Consider the following 20,879-nt stretch of genomic DNA (forward strand, 5'->3'; position numbering starts at 1 on the left):
AGTGTCCATGCTTCCGAATGGGATCCGCTGCACATTTAATCCTCCACTGCCGTGACCACCACAGGCGCGTGACCGTGGGAAGAAGTGGCACGGGAAACAATAAGGTTAGCTACATCTGTATTTTACTTGACACAAGTAAGTACAATTTTTAATGTGCTTTATTCTGAAAGCCAGGGTCATATGTAAGATGATTTAGCCCAGATAGTGTCAACTCGGCCCTCTTTTCAAAGCACAACAAGTTCTGTTTCTTTTCTTTACTTTATTTGGGGAAAGTAGCATAAAAGACAGGCACTTGTGAAGAGATGTTGATGTATGAATAGTGTCTCTCTGTGGGTGCCTTGTAGGTAAGGACAGGTGAAAAAGGTAATCCTACCAGTACAGCAGTTATAGGGTGCTCACTCATCCAGGGTGATGGTGGAAAAGGAAGTGAGGCGCAAGGGTCACACTAAAGGTTCAGTGAGACTGCACTAACTGTCAGCAAGGACATGGGGGGAAATGGGAAAGCCCATAACTAGGAGGACTGGAGATATTGCCAGATTAACTAGGGGTGACAGACTGGAAGGAAAAAGGGCTACATAATGTATCCATTCTATCTGCACTGGGAGTAAACTTCAAGGAAAGTGACATCCAAGTACAGCTAGCAGGGGGAACTGCCAAGGGAAGGGGGGCTGAAACAGAGAAGGCAGACATGGGTATTTCTGTTCCATGACACTCCCCGTCTGGTATCTGAGATACCACTATTCTAGGTATATGTGGAACATATGTGCAATATAACATAACATAGCAAACTTCATGTCCACATAACGATGGAATACCGGCCGGTACCACCAGCTTGACGTCCTTTGCGTCTCGGTCAGGTGGGTAGGCGGATGCACAGCTCTAGGTTAGCTTGATGCACCACAATGTCTCTGAGAGTCCACAGAACTGGTAGTCAGTTCTTCTTTGTTATAGTCCGATTTGGGCATTAGGAGGATAGTCTCTGTGATAGGTCTTAAAAAGGTTTTAACGATCCCATTCTGGGTCACCCGAACTTCCACCTTGCGGACCCTTTCGTCTTCGCTTGGGATGGTTTTGATTATAAGTCCCATGGGCCATTCGTTTCTTGTCACCTGTTTGTCTTTCAACAGAACCACATCTCCTACTTGGATATCTGGTTTAACCGTTTGCCATTTATGGTGTTCTTGGAGTGTCACCAGATACTCGCATCTCCAGCGATCCCAAAATGTGTTGGCCAAGCGCTGCACCTGTCTCCACTGTCGTTTGTACATATCCTTAGAGTTGAAACCTTCGACTGGGGTGGGTATGTTCCTACTTTCTGGGTTAGCAGCAATGCTGGTGTCAAAATACTTGGCGATTCTGGATCTGTTGACACTGGAATCAAGGGCCTAGCATTAATTATCGCTGATATTTTGGCCATAAATGTGGTTAACACTTCGTGAGTGAGTCGAGTCAGATCGGTTTTCAGCATCATAGAGTCCAAGATACGCCGGACTACCCCGATCATGTGTTCCTATGCTCCGCCCATGTGAGAGGAGTGAGGAAGGTTGAATGTCCATGTACACTCTTGGTCACGCAGGTATCTCTGGATACTGTTGTCTCTATTATCTTTAGTATTTATTTGTAATTCCTTACATGCTCCAACGAAATTGGTGCCACAATCGGAGCGTATTTGTTTAACTGGTCCTCTGACTGCAAAGAATCTTCTGAGGGCATTTATGAAGCTTGAAGCATCCATAGATTCTATAATCTCGATGTGTATAGCTCGCGTACTCATGCAGGTGAAGAGTACCGCCCATCGTTTGCTGTTTACTAGTCCGCCTCTAGTTCTACGTGAGTTGACCATCCAGGGCCCAAATACATCTAGTCCTACATAGGTAAAGGGGGGTTCTGTATTAAGTCTGTCGATAGGTAAATCTGCCATCCTTTGATCTTGGCTTTTGCCTCGCAGCATTCGGCACCTAACACATTTGTGGAGATTACTGGCCACGCACCTCTTCATGACAACAACCCAAATGCCCGCCGCCCTAATAGCGCCTTTGGTGAAGTGTCGTCCCTGATGCATGATTTGTTCGTGGTAGTAGTGCACCAACAAAGTAGCGATCTGATGCCGGCCAGGGATGATAAGAGGATTGTTTTCCTCCCTGATCAGTTGGGACTTGTTGAGGCGGCCTCCTACTCTCATGAGGCCATCATCGTCGATGAAGGGATTCAACTTCCAAAGTGGGCTGTTTTTGGGAACACTCTTCCCTCCATGAATGCAATTGATCTCTTCAGCATACGTTTCTCTCTGAACATGACTGAGAACAGTTTCCTTAGCCATTGTGACTTCCTCCACGGTGCGCAACTCTTTGCAGGTGTGCCAGCCGTGGCAGCCGGTAGTTTTACCATCTGGTGTCTGGCGGAAGGAGGAGGCTATATGCCTGAGATGGGCTACTGCTCGCAGAAGGGCTGTCCACCTTGAGAAGCGATGGAATCGATGTGATCCGAATGCGTTTCTGTGCAATACATTGGTGAGTAACACAGATACTTGTGGGGGCCTTATCTCCGTATCCTTCTCGGGATCCATGAGTTCAAAGTCGCCAACTGGGGTTGGTGGTGTTTCCGCGGGCTGTGCAAGAAACGTTGGTCCTGTGAGCCACGACGTGTTCTGCAGTTGAGATGCGGGTACTGATCTGGTGGCGTAATCTGCGGGATTTTGATTTGTGGGCACGTGGTGCCATTGCTCTGGTTGGGTTGACTTCCTGATTCTTTCTACACGGTTAGCTACCTATACGTAGAATCTCCTTTCCTTGTTGTATATGTATCCCAGTACCACCTTGCTATCTGTGTAGAATCTGACGGCATCTGGTTTGCTGTCCATCTCGTTCTCGATGAGCTCCGCCAGTTCTACCGCTAACACTGCACCACATAGCTCTAGTCTGGGTATAGTGTGGTCAGGTTGTGGCGCCAACTTAGCCTTGCCAAGGATGAACCTGACGTGGTAACTTCCACCCACGTCCGTGGTTTTTAGGTAGGCCACCGCTGCTATAGACTTTGTGGAGGCATCTGAGAATACGCAAAGCTCTTTGCTGTGTGCGGCAGTGAGAGATATAGGTGAGTAGGGGCGTGGGATCTGAAGTTGCTCAAGGGCCTTCAAGGAGTGCTTCAACGTCTCCCACTCTTTCCGTTTTTCTGGGGGTAGTGGGGTGTCCCATTCCTGTTTTTCGAAGGACATTTCTCTGAGAAGAGACTTCCCTTGTATAGTAACAGGAGCCACGTATCCTAGCGGATCGTAAAGACTGTTAACGGTGGATCGGACTCCGCGACGTGTGAAGGGTTTTTCTTCGATGGCTACCTGGAACGTAAAGGTATCTGTTTTAAGATTCCAGCTTATCCCCAGGCTCCGCTGTATGGGAGGCGTGTCGGTCACCAGATTCAAATTCTTGAGATTGTTGCTTGATCATCTGCGTGGAACGCCTTCATCACTATGGCACTGTTGGAAGCTATTTTGTGCAATCTTAGGTTGGCATTTGCTAACATCTTTTGTGTCCTTTTGAGTAGGTCTATGGCTTCTTCTTCAGTGGGAACTGATTTTAATCCGTCGTCCACATAGAAGTCTCTTTCGACGAAGTTCTTGGCGTCTCTTTCCCGAACTTTGCTTCTCCGTCTTGGGCCGTTCTTCTGAGGCCGTAGGCAGCCACCGCAGGTGATGGGCTGTTCCCGAAGACATGTACTTTCATGCGGTACTCCGTGATTTCGTTTTCTATGTCGTCATCTTGGTACCACAGGAATCTTAAGTAGTTACGGTTGTCTTCTCGCACAAGGAAGCAGTGGAACATCTGTTGAATGTCTGCTGTTATAGCGATTGGCTCCTTGCGGAAGCGGATCAACACTCCCAGAAAACTGTTTGTCACATCCGGCCCGGTGAGGAGAACATCGTTTATGGAGACTCCCTGATGCTGAGCACTGGATCGAATACCACTCGAATTTGGCCAGTTTTCTGGGGGTGGTAGACGCCAAACAACGGGAGGTACCAGCATTCTTCGCCTTCTCTCAGTGGGGGCGCCGACTCTGCATGGCCACTGCGGAAGATTTTCTGCATGAAGGTCACAAAGTGTTCCTTGGTCTCCGGTTTCCTTTGTAGGTTACGGCGAGCCTAGACATGGCGTGGTCTCTGTTGTTTGGGAGGCGTCTTCTTGGCGAGCGGAAAGGTAGTGGGGCCACCCAACTGCCTAATTCGTCCTTGAAGAGCTCCTTAACCTCAAGAATTCTTTATCTTCCATTGATGGCGCCTGTTTGTCGTTATCCTTTGTTGTCTGGAACATTGTACTCCCTAGGTCATTGGGGTATTTTTCTGTCACGAGCGCGTCTCCATAGTTCCTTTTGGTCTCGAGCGTCTCGTGGACTTGGAAGTGGTTCGGACAGGGTTTGAAGGGGGATGTGCGACCATTCTCCAACAAGTTTGTTCGTAGAGCGCCTACGTTGTCGGGTCCTCGTATTCTGTCTATGCATACTTCTCCCAGTACCACCCATCCTAGATCAAGCCTTTGAGCGCTTGGGCCGTTGTGGTCCCCGTTTCGCTGTTCGCGGATCTTGTGTGCTCTCATGATGTCCCTGCCAAGTAGCAGCATGATCTGGGTGCCTTCGTCTAGCGGTGGGATACGATCGGCAATAACTTTTAGATGGGGATGGTGTCGCGCCACATCTGGTGTGGGGATCTCACTCCTATCTTCTGCCATGTGATTGCACTCGATGAGTGTGGGAAGGGGCATGTTCACTTTGCCATCTATTGAGCATACGGTATAGCCATTCACTCTTCTCCCTGTAGTCTCCATTCACCCTGTGCACGTTCTGAGAGTGTAAGGAGAAGCACTGTCTTGTATATTGAACATGTCGAAGAATTCTGACCTAACCAGCGATCGGTTGCTCTGGTCGTCAATGATTGCATACATCCTTTTAGCTCTTTGGGGTTGTCCCTCTGGGTGCACCGCTTCCAGACATATTTTAGAGCAAGATCAACCGTCATTTCCTTCTCCACATACCTCTGTGCATTTGGACGCTACCGACGTCGTGGGGGGTGTATCTCCCACTTCTTCATCCCCGCCCTGCTTTGTCGAAGGGTTAGGGGCTTTGCTTGATTTGGGCTTCATAGCTTCCGGGTGTAAAGCGGCTATGTGCCTGTCGCTATCGCACTCTGTGCATTTCATAGCTTCTTTGCAGTCCTTGAATAAATGAGTTGTGGAAGCACAACATTTGAAACAAGCTCCCCATTCCCTGAGTAAGTTCTTTCGCTCCTCTATGGGTTTCATTCTGAATCCGATACACTTGTTAAGCGGATGCGGCCTTTTGTGAATAGGGCATTCTTTGTTGAGGTCCCTTGGTTTCTTGTCCCTGTCGGACGCCTGGCCGGGACTCGCGTGGGTCGTAGGAGGCACGTCCGTCCTGTGGACCGAGATGGGTGTTCTGGTGTCCTTGTATGTCGCTGCTGACCTTTCGTTCCTCGGGTGGCTGGCACTGGATGTGGTCTGCGCCCCTAAGATGATGCTGGGGTCGTTCCTCGTCCTAGCTGCTTCACGAATGAAGCTCAAGAAAACTGAGAATGGGGGATGACTTGCTTCTCCCTTTTGTATTTGGAACCTTGTGAAATCCACCTTTCTTGGAGGTTGAAGGGTAGCTTCTCCAGGATGGGTCTCACTCCACGAGTCTAGGACGTTGAGACCTATTAAGGAATGGTCTTTCCTTGCGAACTCCAGTTCCTGCAGCAGGTCCCCGAGCTCTCGTAACTTCGAGTAGTCTTTAGTTGTGATCTTGGGGAAGCTGTCGATTCTTTTGAAGAGCGAATCCTCGACTGCTTCGGGGCTACCGTAGGACTCTTCTAGCCTTTCCCACACTAGGTCAAGACCTACTTGGGATTCGGCCGAAACGCGTCAGGAGGATCCGTTTGCACTTTGTTCTATTAAAGTTTCATGTATCACTGATCAGCCTTTCCTGAAGTTTTTGTTCCACGGCTGTGCGGCGTACTGACCTCCTTGGGGAGGATTTCTAGTGTTCCGGTGCCTGCTGCCTGCACGCCGGGCTGTGTATGGTGTATCTGTGTCTCCCTGCTGTACCCGGAAGTACCGGCACTGCCGCCGGTCAGGTGACCACCCACCGCGATCGAGCGGATGCAGGGTTGGCGGCAGAAGAGAGTGCTGGCGACGTGAGAGGATCATACCATCAAGAGACATCGCAGACAGAGGGACACGCAGCATTTTCATGCAGGAGGACAGACGGGCCACTTCATCACGTCCCCCAGTTGTAAGTTATCTCCCTTCAAGATTTTCTCCAACTTTATTGTGCTTACAGCTAGCCAGTTGCAGAGAATTACATGTATTAAGAACACACTGGGGGATAGTGGCATTCATCACCCAGACTCATTGTTATTCTAAAACACCATTTCACAGCTGCAGCTACATTTTCTGAGCGCCTGGTGGGTTAACTTGCTGTTTACCCGTTTCACATCTACTTGGGATTGGTGCGCGTTGGCCACCCGAAGTCTCTTCGCGTGCTCCCTGGATTCGTTCCCCAGGAACTTGAATAGCAGGTTGAGCTCTTCCCTTGTTGAGAAGTCCAAGCTGTTGATTGCATCTTTGAACGTGAACTTCCACGTCCGGTAGTTCTCAGGGCGGTCGTCGAAGTTGATGAGTCCTGCTTGCACCAGGTCACGCCGGATCATGTACTTGGCTATGTCTGTCAGGCCTGAGGCATCGGCGTGTTTGTCCCGTTCTGAGGTAGTTGCTGGGAGGGTCCGTGCGGTCACCTCTTCCTTGGCGTGGACGCGTGATGGCTGCTGGCCAGTGTGAGGGGCTGTTCTCTCCCGTGTGGGTGTACCTGGATTGCGAGCCTGTTGTGGTGCATTCGTGTGCGCGCTGGCGTGTGGATCACTGTTGCGGCTGTGGCTATCCCAGGCAGCATGTACCATTGAAGGAACAGTGTCTTCTACTCGTGGACCTTGCAAGTCTTCGGTGTCTGTGGAGTCACTCCCTCCGTGTTGAGATGGTGCGCTAGTGTTTACACTGAAGAGGCTCCTTACGTAGTCTTCAGTGTGTTGGGCTGGATCCTCTGAGGCTATCCGTCTGTACGGTTGCTCCCCGCCGTCCTGTCTCGCAGCTGCTTCTAGGACTTCAGCTTGGGCTATGGCGGCGGCGGCTTCCTTCTCTTGGTTTTGGGCCTCTAGGTTGACGTCAACCTCTGCCTTTTTTCGTGCAGCGGTGGCAGTGGCTGCAGCGGCGGTGGCAGCGGCTGTCTGCTCCTCCTCTTCCAAGCGGGCCCTCTCTAGTTTCATGATTGCCTCTTTCTGAGCGTATGCGGCCCTAGCACGTGCGGCCTCTGCGGTGGCTCGCGCCTTGATGGCGTTTGCGCTTGCGCTTGACGCGTTAGATTGCGCTGATCTTGCTAACCTTGATGAGTGCCTGGATGTGCATGAGCGCTGCGATGCGGTCTCCTGCAAAAGGTCCTTTCTCTTATTCTCAGCTTCAGTGATGGCGGTTTGCATGATCCCATCACGTTCTAGGTCAATCGCCTTTTGAAGGTCGCTCTCTCGTATGCTATCTTCCGTGTTAGCTCTTGTTAGGTGAAATATGCATGTGACAATGCTTGGTAGCATGAGTGGTCAATTGAGTTATTGCCTGCTCGAGCTGTTGTACATAGTTAACAGCACCGGCGACATTGCATATCCCAAGTGTGATGGTTTCCCAGGCCAACTCTAATTTAGCGCGGTGCGCTTCAATGTCAGTCTCATATTTTTCGCGGGCCTTTTGTGTCAGTGTGACTGTCCGTTTGGGCCTTGCGCCTGCCTGAGCCTGTTGCGTTTGCGAAGCGGTCTCTGTGTCTGAGTGATCGCTTTCCTGCGTGATGTCTGGTGAGGCTTTGAGTTCTGCCATGCTGTAGGTGTGTGTAGGCCTTTAGCCAGTGTGTGTGGCATGCGGTCTTTTACCTGTGTCAGCGGTGGGCATCTGCCTCAGATGATGCCGAGCGATGTCCTGCAGTGTGCAGCGTAGGGGTAGCTGTACTCACAGGTGACCGGTGGCTCTGACCCGTGTCCTGGTGGGTGTCCGGTAGCGTGGCCCTTGATGGCGCTAGCTGTGGGGACGTGCGCAGGGGTAGGTGAGATGGTGGCTCCTCACTATGGGGCTGTGCAGGGGGTGGACTCAAAAAGACAGAGAAGGCGATCAAGGCTCTATGTGTAAGGTGCACTATTTGTCTGCAAAGCTGCTGCCTTGTGTGCAGGGTTGATGCTGGCTGTGTCTAGTGTAAATCTGCTGCTTGTCTGTAAGGCCCGGGCCATAGAAGGGTGAGGCGATCCGAGCTGCGCTGACGCTGATGCTCGCCTGCTGAAATATGGGCGATTTCATGCCCATACAGGCGAGTCAGCGGGCGCGATCGGAGCCGGGGGGAGGTGGTTGGAGGCGGGGCAGTGACGTCGCTGGGCCAATCGCCCGCGACGCACTGATGTCGACGTCACGGCGCTGACGTCACGGCACCGTGACGTTGACACTGCAGTGCTGTGATTGGAGGTTTTCAGCCGACAGCGAGCTGAAAAACAGCTTGGCGCTCGGCTGAAAACTCCAACTCGTCAGCACGCCTGCGGACGCTCGCGTGAGCCCCCTCTCAAGGCATCCTCATTGAGGTTGCAGGGGCTCGGCGCTGAGTGTCCGCACGCCTCAGCACGGCCTGTCCTTCTATGGACTCGGCCTAAGGCTGCAGGCTGTGTGCAGTTTGAGCTACTTGCTGCTTTTCAGTCTGCAGAGACTGCCCTGTGTTATCATAAAGTCTAGAGTAGCAGCTCCTGTAAGTGTCTGTAAGGCACACAGTATCTTTTTCACTATTCTGAAAGCCAGGGTCATATGTAAGATGATTTAGCCCAGATATTGTCAACTCGGCCCTCTTTCCAAAGCACAACAAGTTCTGTTTCTTTTCTTTACTTTATTTGGGAAAAGTAGCATAAAAGACACGCACTTGTGAAGAGATGTTGATGTATGAATAGTGTCTCTGTGGGTGCCTTGTAGTTAAGGACAGGTAAAAAAGGTAATCCTACCAGTACAGCAGTTATAGGGTGCTCACACATCCAGGGTAATGGTGGAAAAGGAAGTGAGGGGCAAGGGTCACACTAAAGGTTCAGTGAGACTGCACTAACTGTCAGCAAGGACAGGGGGGGAAATGGGAAAACCCATAAGGTCTGGAGATGTTGCCAGAGCAACCAGGGTTGTGACAGACTGCAACGAATAAAGGTTACATAATGTATCCATTCCATCTGCACTGGGAGTAAACTGCAAGGAAAGTGACATCCAAGTACAGCTAGCAGAGGGAACTGCCAAGGAAAGTGGGGCTGAAACAGAGAAGGCAGACATGGGTATTTCTGTTCCTTGACATGCTTGAATCTTTCTATTAATCAATGACACTATCTGTTTTGTGCCTGTTTGATTAACACCCATTTAAAGACTAGAAATATGCACATTTTTCACACAAGTTTGGAGCTAGACTAAATCTACTACTTTTTTTTGCGTGCAATTATTTTTTACAAAAACGTTAACCTTTCATATATTCACCAACCATTAAAATTCAACCAACATTGCCAATTCCAACACTTAAGCAAATGGCCTTCATCCCACATGGTGATGTATATCCTGCTATTTTAGCCAAATGCTGGCAAAGGTTGCAACATTTTGCGGTAATCTGGCATTTTCAAACATCACTGGGCAAGTGTGAACTTTCACAAAAATATCACGATACCGTGAAATTAAGGAGAAAATCTTTTCAAGATTTGTGAAGAAAATATGACGACATTCATACATCTCTCTTAAGGATAGATGGCAATTTCCCTTCCAATTTAGTGAATATAAATGGTGCAAAGAAAAAGAAAAACAGTGTGTCTAGAAGCATGAGCTTTCATATTTCCCAATTATGTACTGTAAGTCCTCAACTATCACCTGTATTACTCACCCCACAAAATTACTGATCATACAGTAATTCACTAAGCTCTGAGGTTTCAGAGCTTGACTTGTAGATGTAGGGCAGTTAGCACAGGATCGAGCTCCGATACCGCTTATGAGAGATTTGTGACTCTCCCCCAAAGGGCCTCAAAACAATAAACCTAGTAGGCACAATATTGATTTGACTCTCATAGGGGGTCATGCACTAAGCAGTGATAAGTGCTTTTAAGTGAGATAAAAAGCCATTATAGTGTGATATTGCCTGCTGTGAGATTCACAAAACAGTCATAAGTCTTTTAAGTGAGATAAATGCCTTTATAGCGTGATACTGCGTTCTGTGAGATTCACAAAGCAGTGATAAGTGCTTTTAAGTGGGAAAAAATGCCATTATAGCACGATACTGCACTGTTATCACTGCTTTGTGAATCTCACAACAGGCAGTATCACGCTATAAAATATATCTCACTTAAAAGCACTTATCACTGCTTTGTGCATAGCACCCAGAAAACCCACTTATCACTGCTTTGTGCATAGCACCCAGAAAACCCACTTATCAATGCTTAGTGCATAGCACCCAGAAAACCCACTTATCAATGCTTAGTGCATAGCACCCAGAAAACCCACTTATCACTGCTTAGTGCATGACCCCCATAGTGTCCATTTGATTTTTAAAAATGATGATTCATCCATAGTCTACAAGATTGCACTTTAATAAAATTGTATTTACGGTAATAAAAATGATCATGAACATTTTATCCTATTTCATGGCAGCAAACATTCTAAAATATTGTGGTATTAAACATACTAATAAAATGCAGACACTTTATAATAATGCGTTGGCTACACAATCTATCACCTGTACCAGAAAGTATATATTTAACAATTTTATTTTATAAAGAACATAAACATAAACCACTTACATGTATATCCAGGTAAAGTTTTGGAAGTGCATCCATGCAGGGTCCCTGTATTAAAAAAAAAAGAGCAGATCAAAGTTATTTGAAGCATTATCCAATAATATGTCTATGATATATTTTTTTATTTCAGCAGCTCATTCTGTTTACTTACTGCTGGTACAGATCTCTCTAATATTCGAAAAGACTCAGTAATTTCTTTGCCCAAAGTCAAAACCCTTGAATAGCACGTCAGGGGAGCAGAACAAGCGAAGAGAAAGAGTGTATTGAGCGCCAGGACACTCAGCAAAAGCTTCATCACTATTTGTAGATTGTCAGCAAAGAGCTGCCTGCTAATGGTTAGAGCTGTGGTTTGTAAATCAATGGACACATAGCAGAGCAGTCAACACCAATATATATGCGCAGCTGAATCTTGGGGAGGGGGGGGGATCTTTTGGCTGGAAGCCAAGGAGTAGACTCGTGTTTACATTTCAAGCACTTTCAGAAAGCAGCGTTTGGTAACATTTCCACATGCTAGGAGGAGGAACTAAGAATGAAAACAAGACCACATACATAAATAAAGAATATTATTTCTGTTCACAAAAAAAGAGGTTTATATCTGTTAAAACAAAAATGCCACTTTTAAGGAAATCAAATGCATAATTGATTTTGGTAATTTTTATGCAGTCACTGTTTTCCTGTTATTCATCTAGCCAGATCAAACATATATCATTTACAACCTATAATTTCTTAAAATCTCATTTATATATGACCTACTGTATAGAAATGCCAACCCCAGAGATGTTGGGTGAAATATAAAATATCTATTTGTTTTATTAAGTTGATCAGGGGATCCCAAGTAGAGATGGTCAAATTATTTGCCCAAATTTGTATTTGCTGTGAATATTGCATTTATTCGCAAGTGTGAATATTTAGGAATTAGATTTAAAAAAAAAGTTTGGCCCTCCTAACTTTAAAAAAGGCTTTATGAAGGCCAAGCTGAAGCACGCAATTCCATCTTTGGACACTACTACCTACTTCAACAACGTTTTAAACTAGAGACTAAACAAGTTAGGGAGAGTAAACGGATGACAAGAACCCTCCACCCTACTGTGTACAATAAAAGAAAATACCACTTTCCCCATTATCTCTTAGCATGCAGCCATGGATTCTGGGTAATAGCATGCAAATGAGCACTTGCAATGCATAACATTTCTTTTTGTAAATTTTAACAATGATCCCTTTTAATTTATCGTGTTAATACAGTTTTTTCAGCACAGCCTGGGTTAAAGAACCACATAGCCAGTAAACCTACTGTACTCACAGACAGCTGTTCCAGCCTTTTGGGTTTCATCCCTGTGAAATTAGTTACTTGCCATGTAATGTGAAGCTGGTAGTGAATATAACCAGGCACAAAGCAAGTTATGGTGAGTAAAAGAGTGACTAAAATCCTCCACAATAATGTGTACAGCATTTAAAAATACAACTTGTGGGTACATGTGCACGTCTCAGACAGGTTGACAACCCTGTCTTCCACCATTATCTCAGCATGCAATGTTTTCACTGCAGCCAGGGATTCTGGGTGATGACATGCAAATGAGGACTCACAGTGTGTCACGTATTGCTTCTTGTCCTCTTTAACATGGAACCCTGTAAGCTTTAAGGGGTCCATGTTAAAATCTAAGCTTATAGGGGTTCACTGGTTTATATCTTGAGAAAGGTCCATGTTGCACTGTAGGAACAAAAACATCGATCTGTCAATAAATTACTCACTTCAGCCTAACGTGTGTGCTGCCTTTTTCTAATTATGGATGGCTTACCTGCTATTTATCAGTGTTGTTTAGCTGATAGCAGTATTCTGTTTTTGAGCGTGAGTGCTCCTTTGTATTTTGTGTATTATTATTCTGACATAGTTAGCAATACTGGAAGTTCTGTTATTTTATTATGGCCGTAGAGAAAAAGATAAAACTGGTAACCACTGTTTCATTTCCTCCTTCTCTTACCGTGCACCCCAAAACTGGAACAACCTACCGGAAACTCTCACATCCACCACCAGTTTAAGTTCTTTCAAGACCAAAGCTGTCTCACGTTTTAATCTGGTCTGTAACTGTTACATACGCCCATAATATATTTTATCTTTAAGTATGCATCCAATGTCTTGTATATAATGTATACCCTGTTCACTTACTGCACCGACACACTTTATTCGAGCAAATACCCAGTATGTACCTGGCAGATACCTGGAATGCGCCGCTCCTCACCTCTGACAAGCCCCGTTGCGTTTGCCTTTCCAGCCTGGGTTCATGCCTGGCTGACGGGCGGCTGATCTGTTAAATGATAATGATTAGGATTTAATAGGCTGCAATGCTTCGCGTGTCTACCAGATGGCATAAATTCATGAATTGTAATGCAGTATATATATATATACTGTGCAGTATTGCAGCCAGTGGGAATAAAATGCTTCAATCCCTGCCTAGAAAATAACCCAATGCACTCGGGCAGAAAACAGTCACAAACCTCAATACACCCGGGTATACCCGAATTCGTGGGACTAGCCAAGCTCGAATAAAGTGTGTCGCCAGTGTATGTAACTGTATTTTTAACATGTATTATTTGTCATTTTAACTCCTATGCCCAGGACATACTTGAAAATGAGAGGTAACTCTCAATGTATTACTTCCTGGTAAAATATTTTATAAATAAATAATTTCGAAGAAAAGTAAAACCAAGTAAGGTTCCATACAGCTCGAGTTTTGAAAATGTAAATTGACATTAAAATGCAACAATTAAAAAAAAACCTGAAGGATTCTACTTAAGCATATTATAAAGACCATTAATCACCTGTGCTATGCAGTGTACATAATAAACACAAATAAAAGGCTTTTGTTGGGTGCAAAATATCCTAAATGCTTTATTTTCATGTACTTTGCACCAATGCTAGTTTTGATCCACAATTAATACAATAATAGGATGTGCGCCAGGATATTAGCGAATCCTATTAGAATAGAATGGGTAAGATCTGCGCATTTCTTTTACCAAACCACCAATAATGATATGAAGGAAAATGTCAGGGAAATGTCAATAGCCTTGTTTAATGTCTTGAAACATTTACAGTAGATATGTAACTCATGTGGTCTGCTCTCTGTGTCAGTTTGATTTGTTTCCAAACCATTACATGCAGTTATTGGTGTGTATGATTTGACTTTGAAAGTATTAAAAGTATAGTGACTTGTGGCATTAATTGTTAATTGTTGCTCACACAGCTTGCCCTGGTGACAGACACATGAAGTTGTGGTGCATCTGCAGAGCCATCATGTTATTGGATTGCGCATGAATCTTTTATGGTAAAATTACTGAGTTGTCTGGGATATACTCTTATTGCGGAGTAAACATAGGCGTGAGTGCTATGGAAATTTTATTTGGGGATATAAATGGTTAATGTTCTACTGAAGGTGGAACATTTTCTCCTTATCATCCTGTAAAAATGTGCATGTTACACTGTATGATGTTATTGCATATCGCTACATAAAGCAAGCACCAAAGCTCATTGAAAACAGAGTAAATATAAGGCAGCCCCAGCTGAAAGCCCCCATACAATTGTAACAGGGTATGTCTTTTCTGCCCTGTTATGTAAGTCCTGCTAGCTGCAGGCTGTAAGGGGTTAATCCTATGGGCTTCTGACCCCCAACCCATGCTCCTCTCTGATGGACAGTATTAAGGTGGGGAAACATGGCCTGTGTAAGCCTATCAGGGATAGGTATAGACATCTAGGACACGGATTTAGCAAAAGTAGCAATTTATTTAAAACAGAGATACCTCACCTTGATAAAGACTGCGTGGCAGTCGAAAAGGTTGGTTTCTCTGGTTTAAATAAATTACTACTTTTGCTAAGTCCGTGTGCCTAGATGTCTCTCCATTCCTGTAGAACATTGCATAACCATAGAAGTCTGTAAAGGTTAATGTGGGACTTAATATTACATTAGTTAGGTTATGCCTAAACTCTGGTGTTACACCCAGACCCTGACATAGGGGATTTTATAGGGTCAGGATGGGTGAAACACCACAGACAGGTATAAGTTACCTAACATCGCATTCTTTTCATCTCCTCTTCCTCTCCACTTCAGCTAAAGTCTTACTCAGGTTCTGAATCCGGAGTAACACTAAGACATAATTAACGTCATGTAATTGATTCAATAATGTGATATAAATCCTATGCTAGTGAAACGGAAAACAGCCATAGTTCTTTGCATTTAATGAGCTTTAAGGATATGTGTGTACCTCAGGGAACCGTGACCGTGACTGCCCCGTGCCAGAGGATTATTGCTCTTGGGGGTCTGATCTAGCAGCATGGACCCACCGTAGCACGACTGCTACAGCACTGTCTACACAGCCCCGGCTTTCATATTGTTTTTGCTGCAACTCTGGAGACAGTAAGTTTTGCTACACCTGTACTGGACACTTCTTGGTAAGCACAGCATACAGCATCATCCACTCCAAAGTCTATGTTATATTATGACTGTACGTTTTGAGAACCATAAGTTTATTTTTGAACGAGTTGACCAGAAACAGTAGTACATTATTTTAATGTAAAAGGACATTTTGTTTGGCATGAAATTCCTTGCATACATTTGTAGACTTAGTCTAGACTACAACCTAGTATTCACTGCTTAGACTTATAATAATTATTTTCCCATCGAATACTGCATAGTACTATCAAATTACAAATGTAAAAACATATATTATGATAATAAATATAGCTTAATGAATTCAGGTTGGTGTCATTTTGGACAACACATTACAAGTATCCTTCTGTATTTCTCTGTTGACAAGTCTAAAAATAAGTCATCCAGGAAGCTGACAAATGTAAGTTATAAATGACTCTTTCAAGACTGAGTATATTGGGAGCATTCATGTTACTTTCCAAAACACATATTTTAGTGATAAAAAAAACTTGGTGCTACAGTATATGTAGGAATTCAAGTTTCAGCAAAGTTATAGTGCAACTTGCCAAATTCGTCTTTCGAAAATGTGATAGGAGGATGAATTTTGTTTTTTTTTATGAGTTCAAATATACCAATCGCTGTAAATTAATTTAATAGTGTACGACTAGAGAATTTAAAGTGACAGATTAGCATAATTGCATTTATTGGTGTTTAAGCCTTGTGTATAAAATGAGCACTTGAATCTTTTAGGAGCATTTCCACTAATTCTAGCCCAACATACCCTAACTATGTTACAAATATTGCATTTTCTCCTTCTTTGACTCTTCTATTCTATTTCATAAAGCAAGGAGTCTCTCTGCCTATTGAAATATGAATGTAGTCCTAGTGTATCTGTTTATTTTCCACTATACTTCTATTATTTTAAGGTCTCAGGGTCAGGGATTCACCTCTCAAATTTCTAGGACTGTATGAGGAATTAGTTGCACATAGCATATAGCACACCTTGTCATGGTATGAGGGCTGACAGATAAGTGTAATGCTTGGGGGGCCCTTACACTGTTTTTACGTCACTGGCTCCACTACCATTATAATGTTTTCACCCTTGTGATGATGTCACAGACTTTTTTTAAATTTCAAATCCATTCATTGTTTTTCCTGTCTCTTCGGATAATACACATAATACATCTTTCCATACTTCTTTGAGTTGTCTGAAGCTTCTGAATTACAGTATGTGAACAATAAGGATTAACTTTCACATCCATATGTGAGCACAGGCAGAATATACTGGTCAAAAATTTTCCTCTTGAGGTACAGTAAAGATTACCTTAAAATATTGTCTTGTTTCTTCCAAATGTGCTCCATACTGTCTTCATTCTCCTGCTGATTTAATTCAAAGGTTGGTATAGTTTGACTTCTAGTTCTTTTCCATTTATTTTATTTTGGTCTTACTGAGATTCAAATGGAGGCCAACTTTCTTAAGTCATTGAAGCAAGTAAGGGACTGCCATGTCACCACCGCAACACCTTAAAAATTGTTAAAGACATAAAATGTTGGAGGGAAAATGTATCAAAATCAACGGTGAGTACTTGAGTCACTTACCATTTGCAGATGACTGCTAGTTTTGCCACAAGTCCAGAAGACCTCATTCAACAAATCAGTTAAGTCATTGAAGCAAGTAACTGATTTGTTGAATGAGGTCTTCTGGACTTGTGGCAAAACTAGCAGTCATCTGCAAATGGTAAGTGACTCAAGTACTCACCGTTGATTTTGATACATTTTCCCTCCAACATTTTATGTCTTTAACAATTTTTAAGGTGTTGCGGTGGTGACATGGCAGTCCCTTCATTGCGGATCCTTAACTTGATTGTATCTTCATGTAATCTAAGAGTTGACGTGCCATTCTGTGAGACAGTGACGTTAAGATCTCTCTGTGCTCTCAGGAAACCACACCCTCAGGTTTCCTGAGCTGCTTCAATAAACTCCTGATTGAGCAGGGTTTAAAAGGCTGGAAGTAACTGCCTGTCTGTATTCCTGCTTCAGCAAGAGTGGAGGGTCACAGGAGGATTTACTGTGACCAGCTGGACCCCAAAGCCAGCACCAGCTCCAATACTGCCGGGACCCAAGCTTCTTGTTCCCAGAGGAATTTGCCTGGGAATTTGCCTGGGAATAGCGGACCTAAAAATCCTGAACTAAACACAAGTCTGCAAAGAAACAGGGCATAAGTGGACCAGAGGGACTTCCTGGGAACAGCAGGACTAAAATGTCTGCAACTGAAGTTTGCCTTGAGAAACTGGAGATGCCGGACCAACACTTTCAGAAAAGGACTTTTATATTGTTCCCAGATGTATTCTATATTGTTTTAGACTGGTAACTGGCATAGCTAGCCAGTCAGTTAGCTACGGACAGTCTGTATAGTAAGTTTCCTCATGGTGGAATAGGCTTTCTTTTTATGTTTTATTTTGGCTTAAAGGGACGATGTACCAAATATGTTATGCTTGCCTGTGTTGTAAATAAACCCCTGAGGACTTGTTTAACTAGAAGTACAGCGTGTATATGTTTCTCTGACCTCACCTACAGACAAGCTCTGTCACACAGTTTCATAAATGTTCCACTGGAACATGCTTAAACTGAAAACCAATTCAACATTTATATCCGTATAAAAATTGTTTCCTTCTCACCTTCAAGCAACGTTTTTAAATTACCCATAAATTTTAAACCTAGCTCTTTTCCCAATATAGAAGTATGAATGCAATTTAAGCATACTCCTAAAATATTAAAGTTAACACTATTAACATTTCAAAGTCACCATACAGTATGCTTTGACAAAAAAACAAAGAGGTTTTCATCAGTCACTCTGTATACAATATGTGTAGACTGAGTAATATGATGAGACTTAAGTTTTTTAAGAAAATAAGCAAAATATCATATCAAGATATAGGCAAATACAACTGGTGTATGTATGGATAATTGACCTTGCCTGAAGATAGATGTTTTGCTACACGATTACCATGACTAACCTTAAATCTGTTAAACACATAAACAAGACCACCCAGGCCCTACACACTAAGGCACAGAAGATGGATAACAGAAATTGCTGATAGAAGATAAAGCAAGGGAGCAGGAAAATTAAATATGCATGAGTACGAATGATGTGAGAATAAAGTAAGGGCATTGTTTTTTCTTCAAGTTATATATACAGATGTATGATAAAAGAACATGAAGCGCACCGGAGGAAAGTATATAATTATATTGACAATAATAAAAAGTATGAAGACACTTACAATGAAGTAATGTGGGGTGAGAAAGTCACTGCTCGCTACTCGCCGGGCCGGCTAGACATCCAGGATTGTGCGACGCTGTGCAACTCCACATCCCGCGCGCTGGGACGGATATTGTGCCGTGGGTGCAGATCATCCTGCATTTCCTGTTATTGTCAATATAATGCTATATTTTCCCCCGGTGCGCTTTGTGTTCTTTTTTCATGTCTCTGGAGATTGACTTTGGGTAATACTGTGCTTGGAGGGCTCCTATACAGCAGCAGCAGCTAAGAGTCTGTCAAAAGCATTCACCTACAAACATCTTGGAAGCATGAGCACGGTTTCCTTTTTTCTTATATATACAAATGTAGCAAGACTTGCCGTTCTCGGTGCCGCGATTTTCACTCTTCTGTTGTGTCTGCACTGTGGCTACAGTTCTCGTGTCCGATACTATACTATGCTATAGGCTGGCGCAAAAGAAATGGAGCCATGAATAAAATCATTGTTTATGTTTTTTTTACTACAGCCATCGTCTGGTCCCCACGGTTGTCCGTGGTCCCTCGGCTGGTCCCTGCAGTTGTCCGGGGGTTCCTGCTGGCCTGCGATATCAATTGTGTACCCAAAAAAACATGACAGCCATACATTGGAATACACCCCCCACCTGCCCCCTAAAACATACAGTACATTAATGGTCAAAATGACTATTATCCAGATACTGTATGGATAATAGTGCATTTGTCCATTACAAATAAAACATTACGCTGCAGAAATAAAATAAATAAAACTTGCATTTACACCTGCCAGGCTGCCACGATGAAGGCCGTCCTCATCCTCATCACCGTTCATGTCCTCCGTTGCCACAAACAATGCAATCAAGAATACAATCTAATGTCCACTAAATAGCAAAGAAAACGGGAGTAAACCCAAAATACTGATGCTGCCAAAGTCACATATATAAAGGTTGATGGGATGTGATCCACAATCCACTAAAGAAAGGAACGGCTACTCACTATTGGAACATATTGTATAAAGTCATATAAAGGATAATGTAGTACAACTCACCCTGGGTGGGGGGCCAGTTGTGCAGGGTGAGGCAAAGTGCAAGAAATGAAGTGTTCGCAAACACCTCACTCTTGGACCAAGGAAGCCGCCAGCTGCTGCCCTTACCCTGCCCCGTGTCTGTAATATCCTTATTCAGCTCACTGTAAGCCGTTCCACGAGTAAGATGACAAGTGCCCAGCTGAAGCGTTTTCCCTGGCGCGCTTCCAACAACGAAGGGATGGTGGTGGCGTCTTGGTGTATAATCTCACGCCGACACGGTATCCATGTGGAGGACAACTGGTTACGATACCGGCAAATGCCGTCTCCTGCCGGGAGGAGGAGCAAACGATGCGTCCCAGCATTCAATGCACTCCGGCGTATCTGCACATACGAGGGGGATATCGCCAGCACTTCAAAATCTTGGGATGCAATAGTGAGAAGCCTGCGTGCCCAGCCGGAATAGATTAGATCAAAAAAATGGAGCGAAGGCGGTCACAGCAATTGGAGTCCAGCCAAAAGTAAAAATAAAATCAGCTTTAATAATACATGCTGTACATCACAGAGAGGGAACTCTGACGCGTTTCGTCCCTGTCCGGGACTTTATCCATAACAGGGCCTGTATCTCATGAAGTAGGGGGTCCCTTAGGCTGAAACTAATGCGGTTCAGCTCAGGAGACCCCCTGCATATGTACACTAGTATTAAAATGTATATTTATACTGTACGATCGCCTGTAAGAGCCGTGCATGGAGACGCAGCATCCCCAAAAAGGCTGTTTTTTTTCTATCAGCTATCGTGCTTTAGAATTTTAAGTACGATAGCGGGGGGGGGACATCTTGCACGATCAGGCATGTTTAGCCCGCACGGACCAAAATGCGCTTCACTTCTTAGTGAATCCCACGTTTGGCTTCACTTTGTAACAGGCGAGTCAAAATTTCCCAATCGTGCGCAAAAGCTCACTGCCTAGTGCATAGCCCCCTAAGTGTGATAAGTCCCACAGGGTATTTGTATTCAAGGGAATTGATCACTCCTAAGAAGCATATACAATATTGAACTGTTTCACAAATATGATCCAAAGTACAGTGCCTGTCAATTCACAGTGGATGCTACTTCTACTGTAGTTGATCAATTTTTATCTTTGCAACAACATTGTAAATAACATAATGTACTAAAAATAATAAAGATGATAAAGTAAAAATGGATAACATTCTGTCGCTCCAAAGCTGAAGCTAATTGCATGAGCGAGTGAGTGGAGAGAGTGAAGTGAAGACTTAAACTAGAATGTGTGGCCACTTTGG

The 20,879-nt window shown here is 44.3% G+C and overlaps 1 protein-coding gene across 3 annotated transcripts in view; it reads right to left on the reverse strand.

Moving 5' to 3' along the window:
* The window catches only part of CYTL1 (cytokine like 1), a 45,221-nt gene that overhangs the window by 16,797 nt on the left and 7,545 nt on the right, over nt 1-20,879 (reverse strand). Inside the window, exons 1-2 of one of the 3 annotated variants that reach the window (XM_075569541.1) lie at nt 11,019-11,218; nt 10,871-10,915 (exon numbers count right to left, since the gene is read on the reverse strand). In XM_075569541.1, the coding sequence (XP_075425656.1) occupies nt 10,871-10,915; nt 11,019-11,162 (189 nt within the window). In that variant the 5' untranslated portion in view covers nt 11,163-11,218. Of the gene's footprint in view, nt 1-10,870; nt 10,916-11,018; nt 11,219-20,879 lie in introns of those variants that run through there. The other 2 variants (XM_075569532.1, XM_075569550.1) reach the window with 2 other exon arrangements.

Source organism: Ascaphus truei, chromosome 1 (genome assembly GCF_040206685.1).
Source record: "Ascaphus truei isolate aAscTru1 chromosome 1, aAscTru1.hap1, whole genome shotgun sequence".
Classification (NCBI taxonomy): Eukaryota; Metazoa; Chordata; class Amphibia; order Anura; family Ascaphidae; genus Ascaphus; species Ascaphus truei.